The 18,639-nt window shown below is 47.4% G+C and overlaps 1 protein-coding gene across 1 annotated transcript in view; it reads left to right on the top strand.

The window, feature by feature from the left end:
- The window catches only part of PANX1 (pannexin 1), a 40,694-nt gene extending 22,280 nt beyond the window's left edge, over positions 1 to 18,414 (top strand). Inside the window, exons 2-5 of the mRNA XM_029206937.1 lie at positions 1,985 to 2,124; positions 14,905 to 15,128; positions 15,776 to 16,434; positions 16,992 to 18,414. Coding sequence (XP_029062770.1) covers positions 1,985 to 2,124; positions 14,905 to 15,128; positions 15,776 to 16,434; positions 16,992 to 17,071 — 1,103 coding nt within the window. The 3' untranslated portion in view covers positions 17,072 to 18,414. The remainder of the gene's footprint in view (positions 1 to 1,984; positions 2,125 to 14,904; positions 15,129 to 15,775; positions 16,435 to 16,991) is intronic.
- Positions 18,415 to 18,639: the final 225 nt, after the last annotated feature.

The following is an 18,639-nucleotide window of genomic DNA, read 5'->3' as shown; positions in this document are numbered from 1 at the left end:
CGAGGACTACAGGCCAGACGGGTTTCCATGAAATCCTAACAGCATTGTCCCTTTTCAGGAGAATGTGTTTGGACAGATGCTGCTAAGCAAGCATCTTGCCAGAAACCATCCGTCTATAACCTGGGGCCTGTCTGTCCTTCTTACAGTATCTGCTGTTTTATGCCCAGTAAGCCTTGGTGTCTGGACCTCATTAGAAGCATTTAACAGAGGAATACTGATGCAAGAGCAGAGTGAGGCTAGCCCCGGGGTCCTGTGCTATCCTGATTGCTCTATTTTTTATAAAACGTAAGAACTCAAGTTTAATGGGATAAGAGTTGGAAGGGACCTTAAATGTCTTTCCCACCCCCAGCTCATATTTAAACCATTCCTGGTTGGCAAGAAGTTACCCTATTAGAGGATGCTTTCAGAAAGTGTGTGACTTTTCACAGTCATCTCCAAGGGCTCTGAGGAGTCCCTTCTTGACGTCTGTGGGCATAAAGGCACCTGATGAAAAGAGGGAGTACTCAGAGCCTGGCCTGTTGAACCCCCTTCACCACAAGAATCTACTCTCCAGACAACATACCCATCACCACCCTCTCCTGTCACAAGTATAAAGGCTGACCCCTCACCAGAGGAGGGCGACCCTTTGAGGCTTTTTATGTCCCTCATAAAGGGACCAGGGAAGTCCAGCTCAGTGTCTTCCTACTGTCCTGTCCTCTCTGCAGGGTGGGAGGGAGAATGGTGGGCACCCCCTCCTCCATCTTTGAAGCTGTAACAGAATCTGCTAGCCACTTGGTACAGAAGGATGTGCCGTGTACAGCTGCCGGGAACCAGGTAACACTACTCAGAATCTAGACATTAACGTCATCCCCATTTGGAGATCCCTGGCTTTGTAAGTAAGTGACCTGAGGTCACCCGGCTGTGAGGGTCAGAGTTAGGTTCAGATACAGCTAACATCAGTGCCCAGGCACTTGGCACTCTCCCGCTGTGCAGGCTGTGGAAGAGAGTGTGTCAGCTGTCCCCCAGCAGCTGGTCCCTGTGCCTGGAAGGGACACATGTTCCTGTACCTGCTTGATGGGGCAGGGGAGTGGGGCTGGGCTCAGGGCTATTAGGACAGGCTCACTACCAGGCCCTCTGCCTGCTGGCAAGGAGGAGAGACACGGCTTCAGCCCTGCACCCTGAAAGTCCTACTGGCCTGTTTTCCACGGTGACCCATGTGAGTCGGGAGGCACTCAGGGGCATGAAGAATCTTCCAGGTAGTAACGGTAGCCTTTGCGGAGCGATGTAGTTCTCAGTTTGCAGAGGAGAAAACCGAGGTCCAGAGCTCCTTCCCAGAAGAGCAAGTTAACGGCAGAGCCTCGAGTGGGACCCAGCGCTCCTGGTTTCCCATCCCACGCCCATCTCCCTGCCTGCAGGCTTGCAGTTTGGAGCATCTGCCTTCTGAGTGGAAACCACTTGGACTGCAGTTTGGGCCTGTGCCTTCTTTTTTCTTAGAGGAGTTGGAAAACGGTCGATTTGCCGTCCAGTGGTGTATTACCAAATGTTCCATCAGGCTTCTCGTCCTCAGGCTGAATGTCCTTTGTTTCTTTGCTCTAAAAAGGACTCCTTTTCTGGTTCAATTTTCTGCATTGACTCTCCTCCTCGCTTCCTACTCCCCGCCCTATAACGCTCTCCTTTCTCTCAATCCTCACCCCAAATTAAACCAACTCAGCGTGTTTCCTTTGCACTTTTCCTTTATGATGGTTTCACTTCTTTCAAGGGTTTTTCCCCACCTGAGCCCAAGCTGCTGTGATGACCAGTGTTGACCAGAAAGCTCGCAGATATTCAGCTTTACTGCAGACTTGGGGGTTTGGTTTTGGTGCTGGCCTCGCTCGTGTAGTGGTGTTTGGTGACTTAGCAAACACCTGAAAGTCTGAGGCAGGGAGGGAGGGATTATGGGTGGGGCAGGAGGGGTCCAGACACCTGCACTCTCATTTACTTGGAACAATCTGTTTTTGCTTCTTAGGTACCCAAATAAGCTGCTTCTCCCCTAGTTCTTTCTCGTGGCGTCAGGCCTCCTTCGTGGACTCTTATTGCTGGGCAGCCGTCCAGCAGAAGGACTCCTTGCAGGGTGACTCTGGAAACCTTCCATTGTGTCTGCATAAGGTAACTGGGGACATTGCAAATCTCACCTGTTTGCCTTATAGACGCGGGAACTGAGGCCCAGAGAGGCTGCACCAGTCCAAAGCCACATGGATGCATGTGGCCAACCAGGGCTGTAACTCAGATCGTAAAACTGTAGCACATTAAAATCAGAAGGAACCTCAGAGATTACTTGGTCCAGCACCTTCCTTGAGCAGATGGGAAGCTGAGGCGCTCCTTGATTTTAGCTCCATAGTGGCCGGCACCTCATGTGTCTCGGTGGCCTTTCTACCCTTGATGCCCAGCGGTGTCAACCATATGAGGCTCTCAGTACATTTTTTATGCCTCAGTGAGCTTTGTTAGAGAACAGCAGAGTTGGGACTCAGAGCTTCGGCCAGCTCCTATTCCACCACACACAGGGTCTCTTGGAAAAACTAAGGACCAACGTAGAGGTCAGTAGCTTCCAGCGCATGTGTTACTGCAGCATCGAGAAGCCCAGGGATGATTCCATCTGGGGGTATTGATTGCAGCACAGCTTTTGGAATACGTGCCTTTGCTTTCTGATGGGTCCACATGCTGCAAGGAAGGGGAGATGCTACCTGGGAGACACCAATGTCCTGCAGAGAACAGGAGCAGGTCAGCAGCTCCGTGGTCGGGGGAGTGTGGAGGCAGGGCTCACAAAGGCTGGGCAGTGTGGAACTTGGGCCAGAGTTGGCAGGTTTGTGCAGCAGGACGTTCTCTGAGCAATGAAGCAGCTCCGCTGGGTCTTCTCCATACTTGTGAAAGTAGGACTTTGTTTCAGCCTGTCATTACTTTCAGCCACTGGTTCTTTTGTTCATCATGCAAATGAATAGAATGTTTGTGCATCTTCAGCATCCACCAAGGAAAGCATGGTGTGTTAGCTTTTTTTTTTATTTTATTTTATTTTATTTATTTATTTTTGGCTGCGTTGGGTCTTCGTTGCTGCGTGCAGGCTTTCTCTAGTTGTGGCGAGCGGGGGCTATTCTTTGCTGCGGCGTGTGGGCTTCTCATTGCAGTGGCTTCTCTTGTTGCAGAGCATGGGCTCTAGGCATGTGGGCTTCAGTAGATGTGGCACATGGGCTCAGTAGTTGTGGCGCATGGGCTTAGTTGCTCCGCGACATTTGGGATCTTCCCAGACCAGGGCTCAAACCCGTGTCCCCTGCATAGGCAGGTGGATTCTTAACCACTGCGCCACCCAGGAAGTCCCGGTATGTTAGCTTCTAAAAAGCCAAAGACTGATGTTTGTTTGACTCTCTCCTGCCTCGACCTGTTGCTGAACAGTCAGTATACTTCTTTTTTAAAAAGAACAGTTTAAGTCCCTTGCTGTGACTCAGGCTTGTTTCCCTCATGTTTATGTATTGCGTGCCATTTGGCACAATGATGCCCTACACTGACTCCTTTCTTCTTTGGGGTTGGGCTTTTCTCTTTGGCTTTCGGCCTTAGCGTCAGTTGGGTCCTCATCAACTTTGCATGACGTAGTAGCCCAGGCAGCGAGTAATAAGGATCTTCCGTATGAATGGGCACAGTTCTAGAAACTGAACATCTTTGTTTGCAAATCTAAATGCATGCTGTTGTAATTTAAATCTGTCTGTTTTAATGGTCTTCTGAGAATGGAAAGTTGTAATCAGTGGCCGGGCTGGAGATTGATGGATCCACAGAAGAAGAATGTATATTATGGGGTTGTCCAATGTAAGAGTTGGCAGGGATGTTTAGAGACTGCAAAACCTTTAGAGCGGGAAGAAATTCAAAGATTGTGATCCAAATGCATTTTACACGTGAGGATAAGGACACCTTGAGAGGTCACGCCCAGGAGTCACAGGACTAGTTGCTGGCTGTAAGATGAGAATCAGTTCTCTGGGCTCCCACTGCCCCTGCAGGATAGGAGGGGAAGTCTTGTAGAGCAGCGTGGGTAGTCAAGCTTAAGTTTTCGATGTTAGTGAAAGACGAAGGAGCTCTCTTTCTGGTGATGGTAGTCTAGCTTGTTTTCGTGGAAGTTTGGCTGAGGATCTGAGCAGAGTTCTTGCCAGATTCACAGGGCTGGAGACAAAGATTGAATAGCCCAAGTTGGAAGGACCCTGGTCAACACCGTAGGCTTGAAAGGCCATCGCTGAGGAGTGAGGGGTGATCCAGAGTTCAGCCAGCCCTCATAGAGTCTAGAGTCTTGGTTCAGAGCATTTCAGTGTCGATTGAATGAAGAAGATTTGGGATTGTCCGTGTCTCTAGTCCACCTGCCAGCCAGAAGCAGAAACAAGCCAGTCCTCCCTGGAGGAAGTAACTTCTCCAGAGCCTCAGATTCTCGCTCCGGTTTTTCACCTGTGATGTTCAGCACTCAATCAAAAACAACCAGAGCACGAGAGAAAACCCAGAAGTAGAAACAGACCCACAGGAGATCCAGATAAGGTAGGAGGATCTTACCTGGATAAGTGTGACTTTCTTAGCCAGGCCAGATTCTGTAATCACAGCTGCCTTATTTTCACATTGATGCCTTTTCAAGTGGTGTGTGTATGTGAGAAAGTATACACGTCGTAAGATTCATCGTGTTAGCCATTTTTACGTGTGCAGTTCAGTGGCATTAAGTACATTCACGTTGTTTTGCAGCCATCGTCACCACCCATCTGAACCTTTTCGTCTTCCCAGACTGACACTCCGTACTCATTAAACACTAACTCCCTGTCTCCCCTTCCCCAACCCTGGCAACCACCACTCTGCTCTCTGTCTCTTGGAGTCTGCCTACTCTAGGTACCTCATAGAAGTGGAATCAAATAATATTTGTTCGGTTGTGTCTGGCTTATTTCACTTAGCATAATGTTTTCAAGTTTCCCCCCGTGTTGTAGCATGCGTCGGAATCCTCTTCCTTTTAAAGGCTGAATAATATTCCATTGTATGTATACGCCACATTTTGTTTAGCCATTCATCCATCAGTGGCTACTTGAGTTGCTTCCACCTCCTGGCTTTTGTGAGTAATGCTGCTGTGATCATGGGTGGATAGATATCTGTTCGAGTCCCTCCTTTCGGTTCTTTTGAGTACATGCCCAAATGTTGGGTTGTTGGATTCTTTTTCAAGTTTAGAAAGCTTTTCCTGTTGGTTTTCTTTTGGCCTCTCCACACTCAATGGACTCATGAATCTTCAGCTGGCTAGGACCATGTCCTCCAGACTCCTCATTTCACAGAGCAGATGTGGAGGACAGCGGCAGGCGATTGTCCAAAGTCCCAAGTCCTTGTCCAAAGTCCCATGGCCAACTGGGTTGAGCCCATGGCCTCTGTCAGATTTCAGGTGTTTTTCACATGTGAAAAGGTACAGGTTTGATTTGTGCGGCTTCAGAAATCTAGACTCTCACCTGTTAGTGAAAGTTACCAGTTGGTGAACTTTAGCTCGGCACCAAGAGGGTCTTCCCAGCAGAAGAGCTGTCCAGTGGGGGAGCCCACTGTTGACCCAGGAGGTCCTTAATTCAGGGTGGACGTGGAGATGTGTGTCGTCTTCCCATATCTTTACTCCTCACTCTGTCTGTGCTTCCGTCATGTGAAAACCCGCCTCCTTAGATTAGCTCTTCGTTCTCGACACCGAGCTACATCATCCCCACCCCCTCATTCATTCAGGACTTTGGTGAGAGTTCTTTACCCTAGGGTGCCTTCTGCGCCCTCCCAGATACACATCTGATGCACCATTCTCTGTCTCCAAGGACTTTCACCCCCTTGCCACTTGTCACCGTTCCGGTGGCTGCCTCGCTCTGTGTGCCTCATTACCTGGAGGTACGTTAGGACATCCCACTCCCTACTGCCACCTCCTGCCCTCCAAGGCCCTCCCCCACCCCCTTCAGAGCAGACGGAAGCTCAGACACGAGAACACCCTCAGCTCCCTGCCATCACACGTCCCTGATGTCCCCATGCAGCACCAGCCTTCTCTGTCCTTTTGGTGAATGGATGAGGCCCCTTCTCCCGAACGAAGCTGCTCTCCTGTGTGACCCACTGTGCTCTGGATCCCCCTCCCCATCTTTCTCCTCTGCATCCTCAACCCGCCCCTTCTCGCAGGCTCTCTTCCCACTGATATTTTAGCATGTCCATCTCCACCAAACTGGTCTTGCCCAGGGTCACCTACGACCTCCCTGTTGCTAAGTTAATTCTCACTCGCAGGGGCTTATGCTACTTGGCTTCTCTCTGACATCCAGTCTGGTGGACCATGCCCTCCTGCAGATGCTCTCTTGACTCTCCGGTTAGAGTCTCCCTTTTTCCATCTCTGAGAAGTTGGAGTTCTGTCCTAGGCCACCTCCTCTGCACCCCCTCCCTGGACCATTTCATGTCCCTGGTTTCAGTTTCTTTCCATGGGCTGTTCACAGCCAGGTCTTTGTCTCCAACCCAGCCTTCTCTCTCTCTCTTTTTTTTTTTTTTTTGCGGTACGTGGGCCTCTCACTGTTGTGGCCTCTCCCGTTGCAGAGCACAGGCTCCGGACGCTCAGGCTCAGCGGCCATGGCTCACGGGCCCAGCTGCTCCGCGGCATGTGGGAACCTCCCGGACCGGGGCACGAACCCGTGTCCCCTGAATCGGCAGGCGGACTCTCAACCACTGCGCCACCAGGGAAGCCCCCAGCCTTCTCTCTTGAGCTCCAGATCCACACACCCAGCTGAACCCTGAACTTGAACACGTGAAGGTCTGGCACGCAACTCCGGCCCAGCTTGTTCAGAGCTGAACTTCTGTTTCCTGCCTTTCCCCACTGTGACCTCTAGCTCAGTTAATGACACCACCAGCCACCCTGTTACATCAGCCAGAAGTCTGAGGGCCATTCTGACTCTTTCTCCATCCCAACATCCTGTCAGTCACTGAGCCCCATCGGGTCTGTCTTCATAAGGAGCTCTTAAACTCTTCATCCTTCTTTCCAGCCCCTAGGGCAGGGGCCGTCCTCTTGTCCATCTTGCCGCTGTCATTCCTACTCTACTGCCCCTTGCCACATAATCACAGGTGTTCTTTTCTGCCTGACTGTCATTTCCCTAAACAAAACCCTCCAGTGTCCCTATGAAATGTCTTTATTTCTTTAAAAAAACAAAACAAAACAAAACTATTCTGGCTAACAAGGTTCAGTCTCCCTCTGGCCCTTGTGAACCACCGCAGCCTCACTTCCAAATCCGGTGAACTCCTAATGCATTTTCCCAGTCTCAGCTTAAATATCATTTCCACCTAGAAGCTTCCTCTAAACCTCTACACTGAGGGTTGTTGCCAGTTCAGATTGCTTCAAGGGCCAGGTGGGTCAATGTGAAGCATCCAGGAATAAAACTGTGGGCTTGCTGTGTAGACAGTAGACTACATGCCCTGCCTCAGACTTTCAGATCCTAGAAATGGGCCACTGGCCAAGCAGAATATCAACTGCACTCCACCCTGGTCTGTGTTGCTTGGTTGTGTATTCCCAGAGCAGCCTGTACTTTTCCTGGAATCACCCTGGGATAATGGTCCTTACTTGCCTTAATTCTCCTTAATTGATTCTTTATTTCCAAGACTCTAAGTTCCATGCAGGCGGAGACCATGATGTGTCTTGTTCATCACTGTACCCCGAGAACAATGCACAGTCCACAGTGGGTGATCAGAACACACATGTGGAAGGGAGGAGAGGAATGAGGTAGCTTGCAGGTCATGATCAGAACCAGACTTAGGTCTCTAGGAGCATTCTGACTGGTGCTCACAATGAGGGGGTTAGAGGCACACGGTTTATGTGAACACTTCTCAACGCACTTCTGATGCCAGAGTTAAAACCAGGAGACCCAAATTCCTCCCCCCCCAAAGAAGTTACTCAGTGTAATATTAAAGTATGTACTGGTGTAGTTTATGGCAGTGGTATAACTCATGCTGTCATCCCTCCCCACCTACTTCTTTCATTTCTCCTGCCCTGTTTCTCCTCCCTTTCTCTTCTGCTCCATTTATTTCTAGTAGCCTCTAGTATCTGAGGAGTCGTCTCTGGTGGAAATATGGGTTCATTCATTCAAGGGGCCAGCAGGTGGCACTCTAGGACTGTTTGACAACTGGCCTTTTTTGGGTGTTCTGGTCTCTTTGTTCGAGTTCATAAAGTAAGCAACTGTTAGGCAAGATTTCTTTCTGAAACAGAAAAGCCAGTTTTTGACTGAAAAACAAAAACAGAAAACAACAAGAAAATAAAATGAACAGAGTTGTCAAATCTTGCTGTACTTCCGTTAAGTGGATTCACAGAAACGTAGTTGCAGGGCTTCTCTGAGGCTTCCAGCCCAGAGTTTTTCAAACCTTAGTATTATCTGTGTGAAAACACAGGGTCCTAGGCCCCATCCAGAACACAAGTTGGAACCTGTGGGGTTAAGGCCAGGAATGTGGTTTTTTATCTACTTTTTAGGAGAGTCTGCTTCTGCTGGGCCAGCTTGGGTTCCAGTGTAGACACCACTCATCTAAACCAGTGTTTCCCAAACTCTGTGTGCACGCAGATCACCTGGAGATCTTATTGAAATATAGACTCAGATTCAGCAGGTCTGATGGGGGCCTGCATTCTGCATTTCTAACAAGCTCCCAGGTGATACTGAGGGTGCTTGTCTGTGGACCACTCTTTGCAAAGCAAAGGTCCAGGGCAGGGGCTGGCAAACTGACATACACGCTCCGGCCAAATCCAGCCCATCACCCATTTCTGCATATAGTTTTATTGGAATACAGCCACGCCCATTCATTTACACGTTATTACCTGTGTCTGGTTTATACTATGACCGAGTTGCCTAGTTGTGACAGAGGCCCTATGGCTCACAGGCATTTCCCGTCTGGCCCTTTGCGGGAAAAGGTTTGCCCATCCCTGATCTAGAGCTCTGAAGCCCTCCCAGATGATCCAGTGAAAGAGAACTCCCTGCCTCGTACGACAGTCCATATCATGTTCGTACAGATCTTTAGGAAGGTTTTTCCTTGCTTCCTTGTAACTTGGTTCTAATTCTCTTGACAGGAGTCTCTTCTTCTTTCACACACAAATGCTCTGCTTGCCATCTTCTCTTTGACAGGTCTCTCCTCCTGTTAGGTCCCTTCCAGAATGTCACCCAGCACGAAGCCTGCTGCCTTGGGTGTCTTCCCTTGAGTGCAGAATAGAATGACATACCATACCCCCTTAATTCTCTCTCCTCTGTAAACTGCCCATGGAATGCATCAGCCTTTCAGGGGAGCTCTTCACTCATTGGACTTCCCACAATTGAGGTTATCTTTAAATGCATCACTGTCCAAACAATATGCCTTCAAGAACCCTCATCTTTCCCGAATCCCTATATGTCGCTTCCCCTATGGAATTTGTTCTTGGTTTACCTGCTTCCCGCTAACTGACCCTTAAACGTTAGGGTCTCATGTCCTCCCTGGCTCTCTTGTCTTCTTCTCCGTGTTCTCCTTGGACGATCCCAGCCATGTTCTTGGCTTTGACCATCTATAACCTACAAAATCCAGAGTTGCGAGGATGGCCAGGTTGTCTTCTTTATTTTAGTTATGTATGACACACCTCCACCAGGGCAGTGCCTTAACTACACCTCCACCACCCCTGCCTTAACTACAGGTATCTCGCGTTCAGACTCTCATCTTCTCAGGTCTGCCTCACTCCCCTCTGCTGTGAATCTTTTCCTCCTTGTTTCTTTATTTCAACTACTGGTACCACCACCCATGCCCTCATGTAAGCCAGAAACCCAGGATTAGCCTTAGTTCTTCCCCTTTTCCATCCATCACTTCCAACTGGGCACTGGAAGGTATATTTCCCCCTCTGTCAAGTCTGTCTTCCTCTCCCCACTGCTGCTGCCTTCGTTAGTGCTTATCACTTACCCCCTCTTTGCTGCAGTAAGCTCCTGCCTTGTCTCTCCTCTCCAGTGTCTTCCTTTCTCCACGGCTGTAATAATCTTTCTAAAATAAATTCCCATCATGCCCTCCACCGGCGGCTTCCCGTACTGTGGGAGCTTCATAATTCGGTCCCTGCTTCCCCTTTGTATGAGTTTCCTAGGACTGCCGTGACAAATGACCACAAACTCAGTAGCTTGAAAGAACAGAAATGTCTTCTCTCCTAGATTTGGAAATCAGGGTGTCAGCAGAGTCGGTTCCTTCTATGGGGCTCAGAGGGGAGGGTCCATCGCATGCCTCTCTGCTAGTTTCTGGTGGTGGCCGGCAGTCCTTGGCGTTCCTTGCCTTGTAGATGCATCGCTCCAGTCTCTGCCTCTGTCTTCACGTGGCGTCTCCCCTGTGTGTCTCTGTGTGCTTAGAGGGATACCAGTCACTGGATTAGGGTCCACCTTAAGTTAGTATGACCTCATCTTTGCTAGTTACATCTGCAAAAACTCTATGTCCAAACAGTGTCGTATTCTGAGGTTCGGGGTGGACGTGAGTTTTTCAACCTACTACACACCCTTCCAGCCTCAGCTCTTACTACTTACTCAGCTGTGGGCTTGCTCATTTACTTTGGTGACCGGGATGGGTGAGAATTCACCAGGTAGACAAGGAGAAAGAATTCTAGACAGAGGAAAGAGGATGTCTAAAGGGCCACAGAGAGCTGAGTGTTAACATAATAGTGCTTTTTATTTTTTGGCTGCATTGGGTCTTTGTTGCTGTGCGTGGGCTTTCACTAGTTGTGGCGAGCGGGGGCTACTCTTCGTTGTGGTGTGCGGGCTTCTCAATGCAGTGGCTTCTCTTGTTGTGGAGCGTGGGTTCTAGGTCCGCGGGCTTCAGTAGTTGTGGCATGTGGGCTCAGTAGTTGTGGCTCGCAGGCTCTAGAGCACAGGCTCAGTAGTTGTGGTGCATGGGCTTAGTTGCTCGGCGGCATGTGGGATCTTCCCGGACCAGGGCTCGAACCCGTATCGCGTGCATTGGCAGGCGGATTCTTAACCACTGCGCCACCAGGGAAGTCCCCATAATAGTGCTTTATGGGTTCTTTGTTGTTGTTGTTTTGCCTCACTGTACTTTAAGACATAGCTCAGACGTTACCTCTTTTACAAAGCCTTGCCTCACCTCCCCAAGGACATCTCTATTCCCTCAGTACTACATATTTTGTGATCATCACTTTTACGTTTTGATTATTTAATTATTAGCTGGTATTCCCACCTGACCTGTGTGGTCCTGGGGCAAACTGTGCACTTCCTCTTTGGGGCCATGCTCCCAGCCCACTGCCTAGTACCTGGCAAGTGCCCAGGAGATATTTTTGAATGAATTTACCCATCTGCATTTAATCCCATAAGACGTGATCACATCCATTTCACGGGAGGAGTCGCTCAGTCCTAATTGGATGTTCCTTTGCCTTAGATGAGCTAGAGGGGATTTGAACATGGAGGGAGGCTGGGGCGCATCCCCTCCAAGGTCCCTGCCATCTGGAGGGTCTGCTGTTCTAACTACAGCCCTTTCCAGAAACAAAACAAGATTTTAAGGCAGATTAAAAAAGAGACTTTTCAGTCTCTTTTCAGAGACTGAAAAGTGTACCAAGTTCTTGGTTTCACCTTGCTGTGAGAAGCTTCACCAACTTTGGAATAGCTCAGCACTAACTAACATGGGCATCGTACAGAATCATGCAATCATAGCTTTGAAAGATGCCAAGCATCTCAGAACTAATTGGGAGTAGACAGAGCTTAGAAACAAAGCCGTTCCCATCCAGCAGATGTACTCATAAGGCTCGGTAGTTTTTCCATGTTCCTTATTTGGACAAAAGGATTTTAAAGACTATAATTTAATGCTTTTTTTGGATTCGCATTTCATTTGAATTCACTTTAAAGCCATCTTGCTGCAGATTCACTGCAAATCACCTTTTTATTTTTGATGAAAAAGAAAAAAGAGGTTTACCTATGGAGAAAAACTAAGAAACGGGGCATTCAACTACATTCCCCTAGAGGCGATCAAGGTACAAGGATATTTTAGAAGAAAGCAAACACCTTTAAACATTCATGTAATACCTTTAAACATTCATGTAATACCTTTAAACATTCATTTTTCAAACTGCAGTGAGCTGCGTTGAACTGTTCATTGGTGCTAATTATTACACCGTGTTGGCATGTTAGAAAAATTGCTACAGACTGTAAACAGTCACTTCCTACTTCACAAGAACAGTTCGAGATAAAATACTATTATTCAAATAGCTTTGAACCAAAAGTGACTTATACACATATTCCACAGCCCCAAGTTAGAAATAGTTTTCCCTCTGTGGTTCCCAAAGGAAATGTCTGGTTCTTTCAGTTATGGAAGCAGCACAAACGCTACGTCACGCAGTTAAATTTTTATACTAATGAGCACCCTTCAGACTGACTAGGATTGAAGGAACACTGCGTTTCAGTGTAGCCAACTATGAATTATGTAGCCAAAATGCAGCTAATCACAGCCTGTTGTGTGTGTCATTGTGTAGCAGCTCTTTGCAAATTGGATTAATAGTTGTTTGGTTCTTTTGGTTTGTTTGTTTTTGCGGTATGCGGGCCTCTCACTGTTGTGGCCTCTCCCGTTGCGGAGCACAGGCTCCGGACGCGCAGGCTCAGCGGCCATGGCTCACGGGCCCAGCCGCTCCGCGGCATGTGGGATCTTCCCGGACCGGGGCATGAACCCGTGTCCCCTTGCATCGGCAGGCGGACTCTCAACCACTGCGCCACCAGGGAAGCCCGGATTAATAGTTTTGAGGACCCCATCCCATGCCAGAACCCCAAAGGGAAGCAGCTGCGTTGGTGAGGGCTTTGTGGAGTTTCTGAGCCATTTGTGCTATTTCTCTTGCCCTTGGGGCAGGGATTCCTAAAGTGGGCTCCATGATAGCATCAGGAAGTCCACGAACTAGGATAAGAAAACACAGGGCAGCTTTATTTTTTATGTACCTCAAGCTAAAACTTAAAATTAAAAAATATGTATGTAAGTAGGCAAGAATCTATAGTGGTATTAGTGCCATGTGTGACTGTCACCAACAGAAATCACAGCTATCTTAGAGTATTTTTTACTCTTCATCACTTCAGAGTTACTGTGTTGTTGGACCATCTGTTAGATCCCATTAAATGTGTTGACAATGATGCACATACAAATTTGTCTTTTAATGTTGTGACAGCTGTATATCAACATCATCCATTTCCTTTGCGAATTTATGTGTTCTTTTATGCATTTAAAAACGTTATTCTTCATGAAAAACAAGGAAAGACTGAGGAGCTGTCACAGAACCAAGGTGTCTAGGGAGACGTGACAACAAAATGCAATGCATACCCTGGATGGGATCTTGAAACAGAAAGAAGACAATAATGAGAACACTGGAGAAATCCAAATAAAAGCCTGAAATGTAGCTAATGGTAATGTACCAACGATGGTTCCTTCGTCTTGACAAGTGTGCCATGGAGATGTCCAACGTCAACAGAGGGGAAAACGGGATGAGGGTTATTCGAGAACGCACTGGACCATCTTTGCAACTTTTCTGTACATCTGATCTATAGTGAGAGTCACACTCTTACTTGGTCTGCTGCCGGCTCCCAGAGAGGTCGGGGTGGGAGTTTTGTGTCAACTCAAGGCCATCGTAGCCTCTTCCTGTTACAGCTCTGAGCAGCTGTGGAAAGAGACCAATCCAAAGGTAGGGAGGAGTTTTCCAGAGAAGTAAAATAATTTGCAGTGTATTATGGTGAAAGAGGCATGGTTCTGGGATCAGAAAGGTCAAGCTTCATATTCTGTCTCTATCACCAGCTTTGTGCTCTGTGGCCAGAAACTGCTCTGGGCGTCTTCTTTGCAGAGTGAGGCCATCGGCAACGGCTTTGCCAGGGTCATTGTGAGGATTGAAGATAACGTGCTCACTCAGTAGCCTTTCCGTTGGTTTTAGCTGCTGTGTTTTAGTGCCTACGACGTGCCAGGCACCATGCAAAGCATTTTTCATAAATTATCTAATTTAATCTTTATAACACCTGTATTACGTGACCATTTGATAGATAGGGAAACTGAGGTCACAGGCTCAGCAACCTCTCTGCGAAGACCACTCAGCTGAGTTTAATTTCAGATCTGTTCTGGCTGCAGCTTCCTGGTCTTCTCTGAGGCTAAGCCTTTCCTTACCGCCCCGCGGACCTGGTTACTGGATGCACTTAGCTCTCTCTGACTTCTGAATCCCCTCTCATTTGTTTTGAATGTACATCGAGATCGGGTTGCTCCCCTCATGACTGTCACCCATTGTGGTTCTCCAGGCTTGAGATTATCTGGCTGTAAAATGAGGATGTTGGGTGGTCCTCACGGTCTGTCCACTATGTAAGTCTGTTCTGCATTTTGTGAATTTTACCTGCTTATTTCAGCTGTTTCATGGGGTGATTACAGGATCACTGAAGCCAACATTTTTCTAATTTGTTTTGAGCAACGTTATGCATTTCTGTCATTCTCCCAAATTCCAGAGAGGAAAACGACAGAGTTCTAAAAGCCTTAGTGACCTCCTAAAACCATAGCAATTAAAAAAAAAAAAGAAGAAGAAGAAGAACCCAGAGGCCACTGTGACATTTGCATGTTCCTTAATTGCGATTTTGTCAAGGGATTATTCTAAAGGACAAGGGAATAATTTTATTTTTTTGTTTCCTTCTGTAATTAGGGAGGAGACACCATGTGTCACCATGTAGCTGCCAACGATTTCAAATTAAAGTCTATCGAAGTGGAGGGGAAAGGTAGTTACCAGTGTCACGTATTACCTGGACAGGTGAATTTAGCCATAAGAAGTAGTTATTGGGTAAGGAGCCTGACTTTCACAAGCGATGTGGGTACGCACTTTTGTGTCAAAATGAGAAAACCGCTAGCAGTGCTTAACATGGTTACTTCAGGGGGTGGTCTGTTGATCCCGTGATTCGCTCTCTTATTTTTCAGTTTTTCCCCTACATCCTGTTACTGGTGGCGATCCTGCTGTACCTTCCCTCCCTGTTCTGGCGTTTTGCAGCTGTTCCTCATCTTTGCTCAGATTTGAAATTTATCATGGAAGAACTGGACAAAGTTTACAACCGCGCAATTAGAGCTGCAAAGAGCGTGCGTGACCTTGACTTGAGAGACGGTGCCTGCCCAGCTCGAGAAGTTAATGAGAACCTGGGGCAAAGGTAACTTAGCCCCCAGCCGCTGGCCCATCAGGATTTGGGAGTATGAGTTAGCAGCCCTGCTCTTGCCCATCTGGGCTTAGGGTTCTCACTACCAGTACATGGGGAGCTGTCATCCACCTGGTGACCCCCTTTGGGAGCCAGGAAGGCCCACTGCCCCAAATCTCACCCTCACCTGTCTGCCCCAGCACCTGTCGTCACATCAAGAGTCCTTCCCTTGGGGCTTCCCTGGTGGCGCAGTGGTTGAGAGTCCGCCTGCCGATGCAAGGGGACACGGGTTCGTGCCCCGGTCCGGGAGGATCCCACATGCCGTGGAGCGGCTGGGCCCGTGAGCCAGGGCCACTGAGCCTGCGTGTCCGGAGCCTGTGCTCTGCAACGGGAGAGGCCACAACAGTGAGAGGCCCGCGTACCGCAAAAAAAAAAAAAAAAAAATTAAGGGGGGGAAAGTGTTTTATTATTGCTTTTCCTTCTTTTTTTTTTTTTTTTTTTTAAAAAAAACCTGATTTTATTCCCTGGTACTCTAGTGAAGTTACAGGTAGAGAAGTACGGGAGGGAAGGCATTGGAGATTTTCGGTGTGATACTGTTGAATGTGTTTCTATTTGACAGTCTTGGTTAAGGGTTTAAATTATTTTTATTTGTTTCTTTTCAGTTTGTGGGAGATATCGGAAAGCCACTTCAAGTACCCAATTGTGGAGCAGTACTTAAAGACAAAGAAAAACTCCAAAAGTTTAATTGTCAAGTACATCAGCTGTCGGGTGCTGTCACTCAGCATTATACTGTTAGCAGGCGTCTACCTGGGCTATTACTTTAGCCTCTCCTCCCTCTCGGATGAGTTCATCTGCAACATCAAATCTGGCATCCTGAAAAATGACAGCACTGTCCCCGATCGGTTCCAGTGCAAACTCATTGCCGTCGGCATCTTCCAGTTGCTGAGTTTCATCAACCTCGTGGTGTATGTCATGCTGGCTCCCCTGGTGGTCTACACGCTGTTTGTTCCATTCCGACAGAAGACGGATGTTCTCAAAGTGTATGAAATCCTGCCCACGTTTGATGTTCTGCATTTCAAATCGGAAGGGTACAACGACTTGAGCCTCTACATTCTTTTCTTGGAGGAGAATATTAGTGAACTCAAGTCGTACAAGTGTCTTAAGGTTCTGGAGAATATTAAAAGCAGTTGTCAGGGCATTGACCCCATGCTTCTCCTGACAAACCTCGGCACGATCAAGATGGACGTGGTTGATGGCAAAAATCCTGAGCCCGTGGAGATGATGGCAGAGGAGCAGGGGGACCAGACGGTAGATCTCAAAGGTAGGCTTAGCTCTCAGGGTGGAAGCTGCGGAAGCCCACGGAGCACCTCTGCAGCCACCTTTTATGAATGACCGACAGTCTTTACCCCTGCCCACCGTTGTTAAACCGTTTTCCTGGTGTGGTTTTAGGTGAAACCCCTCAGTGCTGGGAGAGAGAGGGGAAAGCATTGGTGCTGCCCCAGATTTCCAAAGGAAAGCATCTGTGCTTTCTCTGGGCTGTGCTGTCTTCCTTCTCCTCATTCTCTGTCTTTCTTATACTCCATCTCTTGCTCAAGCATTCTTCTCTGATGTCATTCTTGCTAATTTTTGTCTTGTTTTACCGGCTTTTCTCCCTATACTGCCGATCGTCTTGTCTGTCACTCTCCAACGCTTACAAAAGGGACTGAGAGTTTATTGATTTAACTGTCGCCCTGACCCAACTTCTGCTGCTCTGCAACGAGGCTAAGATTAACTGGGTAAGGCAAAGACCAGGAGGTAGATTTATAGCAGAAGTTAATTAGCGCCGATGGGTCCTGCCGAGGGACTTCCATCATAAATGCTTGTTTTCCATTTTGACAGATTTGAATGGACACAGTGGAACGAAGATAAATAACGGAGAGCAGAATGCTCGACAGAGGCTTCTGGATACTTCTTGCTGACGATTTTTTTCCCGTGAACTTAAGATCAGCGACCTGGGCAACATGGGATTCATTTTGGCTGAAGAACCTCTGGCAGGTACCCAGCTGGTTCGCAGTAGATGGTTCTCAGCAGAGATACTGGGTATGTCTTACTGAGTCCCTGGTGAAAACGATGGTCAACAAAACGTTGTGGAGGATGGTTCGTGAGCTTCCTACGAGACAACGTGGAGACAAGTAAGCCACAGCAAACGTAGATGTGTACGTCATCATCAGACGGAAAGTGGAAAGACCAATCCTAGTAAGAGTAAGAGGCCTTTTAGTGCCTCAGAGAAAAACACCTTTATGTACAGATGGTGCAACGAGCCTCAGAGCTGCTGGAAAGCAAGGACTTTGGGATCCAATCACTTTGGAAGAGGTTGTCTGCAGGGAAGTCCTCTGTGGTCAAAAGCATTTGAGACAGGATGTTACTTAAACAAATTCACAGAACACAGAAGGCTTAAAGTGAGGGACGTTTTGCCTATTACGATCAGAACGTTTAAATGACATCTGCCACATGGGTGTGCTTGGAGCCAGAACAACTTCGCAGTTTATTTATATTTAAGAACATCTTTTAAAAATTCATTTAAATTTAGAATCGTGTGACGTCAAAATTGAGGCCATTTGGGAAGAACATTCTAGCATTGATGGGGAATTATAGAATAAATGTTACAAATGGGTATATAGTGTATCACCCAAGCATTGTTTCATAAACATTTAAGGCTGACCCAGAATATCAAAACCCTTTTTCCAATTCTGATCATGTAAATAGATCCTAACTATGTTTACATTTTATACAAAATTCTTAAAGATGACATCTGTGGGGTTTCCCTGGTGGCGCAGTGGTTGAGAGTCCGCCTGCCGATGCAGGGGACGCGGGTTCGTGCCCTGGTCCGGGAAGATCCCACATGCCGCGGAGCGGCTGCGCCCATGAGCCGTGGCCGCTGAGCTTGCGCGTCAGGAGCCTGTTGCTCCGCAACGGGAGAGGCCACAACAGTGAGAGGCCCGCGTACTGCCAAAAAAAAAAAAAAAAAGACATCTGTGGACCTCCCTGTTTTTATTCTTAGAAAGTTAATACATTGCTAGTGAATAATCCTCAGGAGCTTCAAAGTTTATGGATGGCTCTTAGGGACAGTTGTTTACCTGAGCTAATTACATAAGCTGCTCTCCACCTTTCAGAATATTCACAAGAGCAGATTTTATTTATGCTTCTGTGATGGTTTCTGAGATGGAAAGCTAATGATAAATATCCAGGATGCAATCAGTGTTTTAAATTATTCTTACTTGCATAATATTTATTACCATTGAATAATAGTGTGACTTAGAAATGTCAGTAACCTAAATCATCAATTTTGCTGCATTTTTATATCACTATATCTGAGATATTATATTGCAGTTCTCTACACTGGTTTCTTTTTATAATTTGAAAATTTTCTGAAATATATTTTTCTGTGCTATCCTTTTTTTTTTTTTTTTTTTTCAAAAAGCCTCAACTTATTTATAGTTTGAAGTGGTAAAAATAGGTACATTATTTTAGGGGACCAGGGACTCTC

Source organism: Monodon monoceros, unplaced genomic scaffold (assembly GCF_005190385.1).
Source record: "Monodon monoceros isolate NGI ecotype Baffin Bay Population unplaced genomic scaffold, NGI_Narwhal_1 Super_Scaffold_7, whole genome shotgun sequence".
Taxonomy (NCBI): domain Eukaryota; kingdom Metazoa; phylum Chordata; class Mammalia; order Artiodactyla; family Monodontidae; genus Monodon; species Monodon monoceros.
The sequence above is the reverse complement of the archived record's forward strand: the minus strand, read 5'-3'. Positions and strand labels throughout refer to the sequence as shown.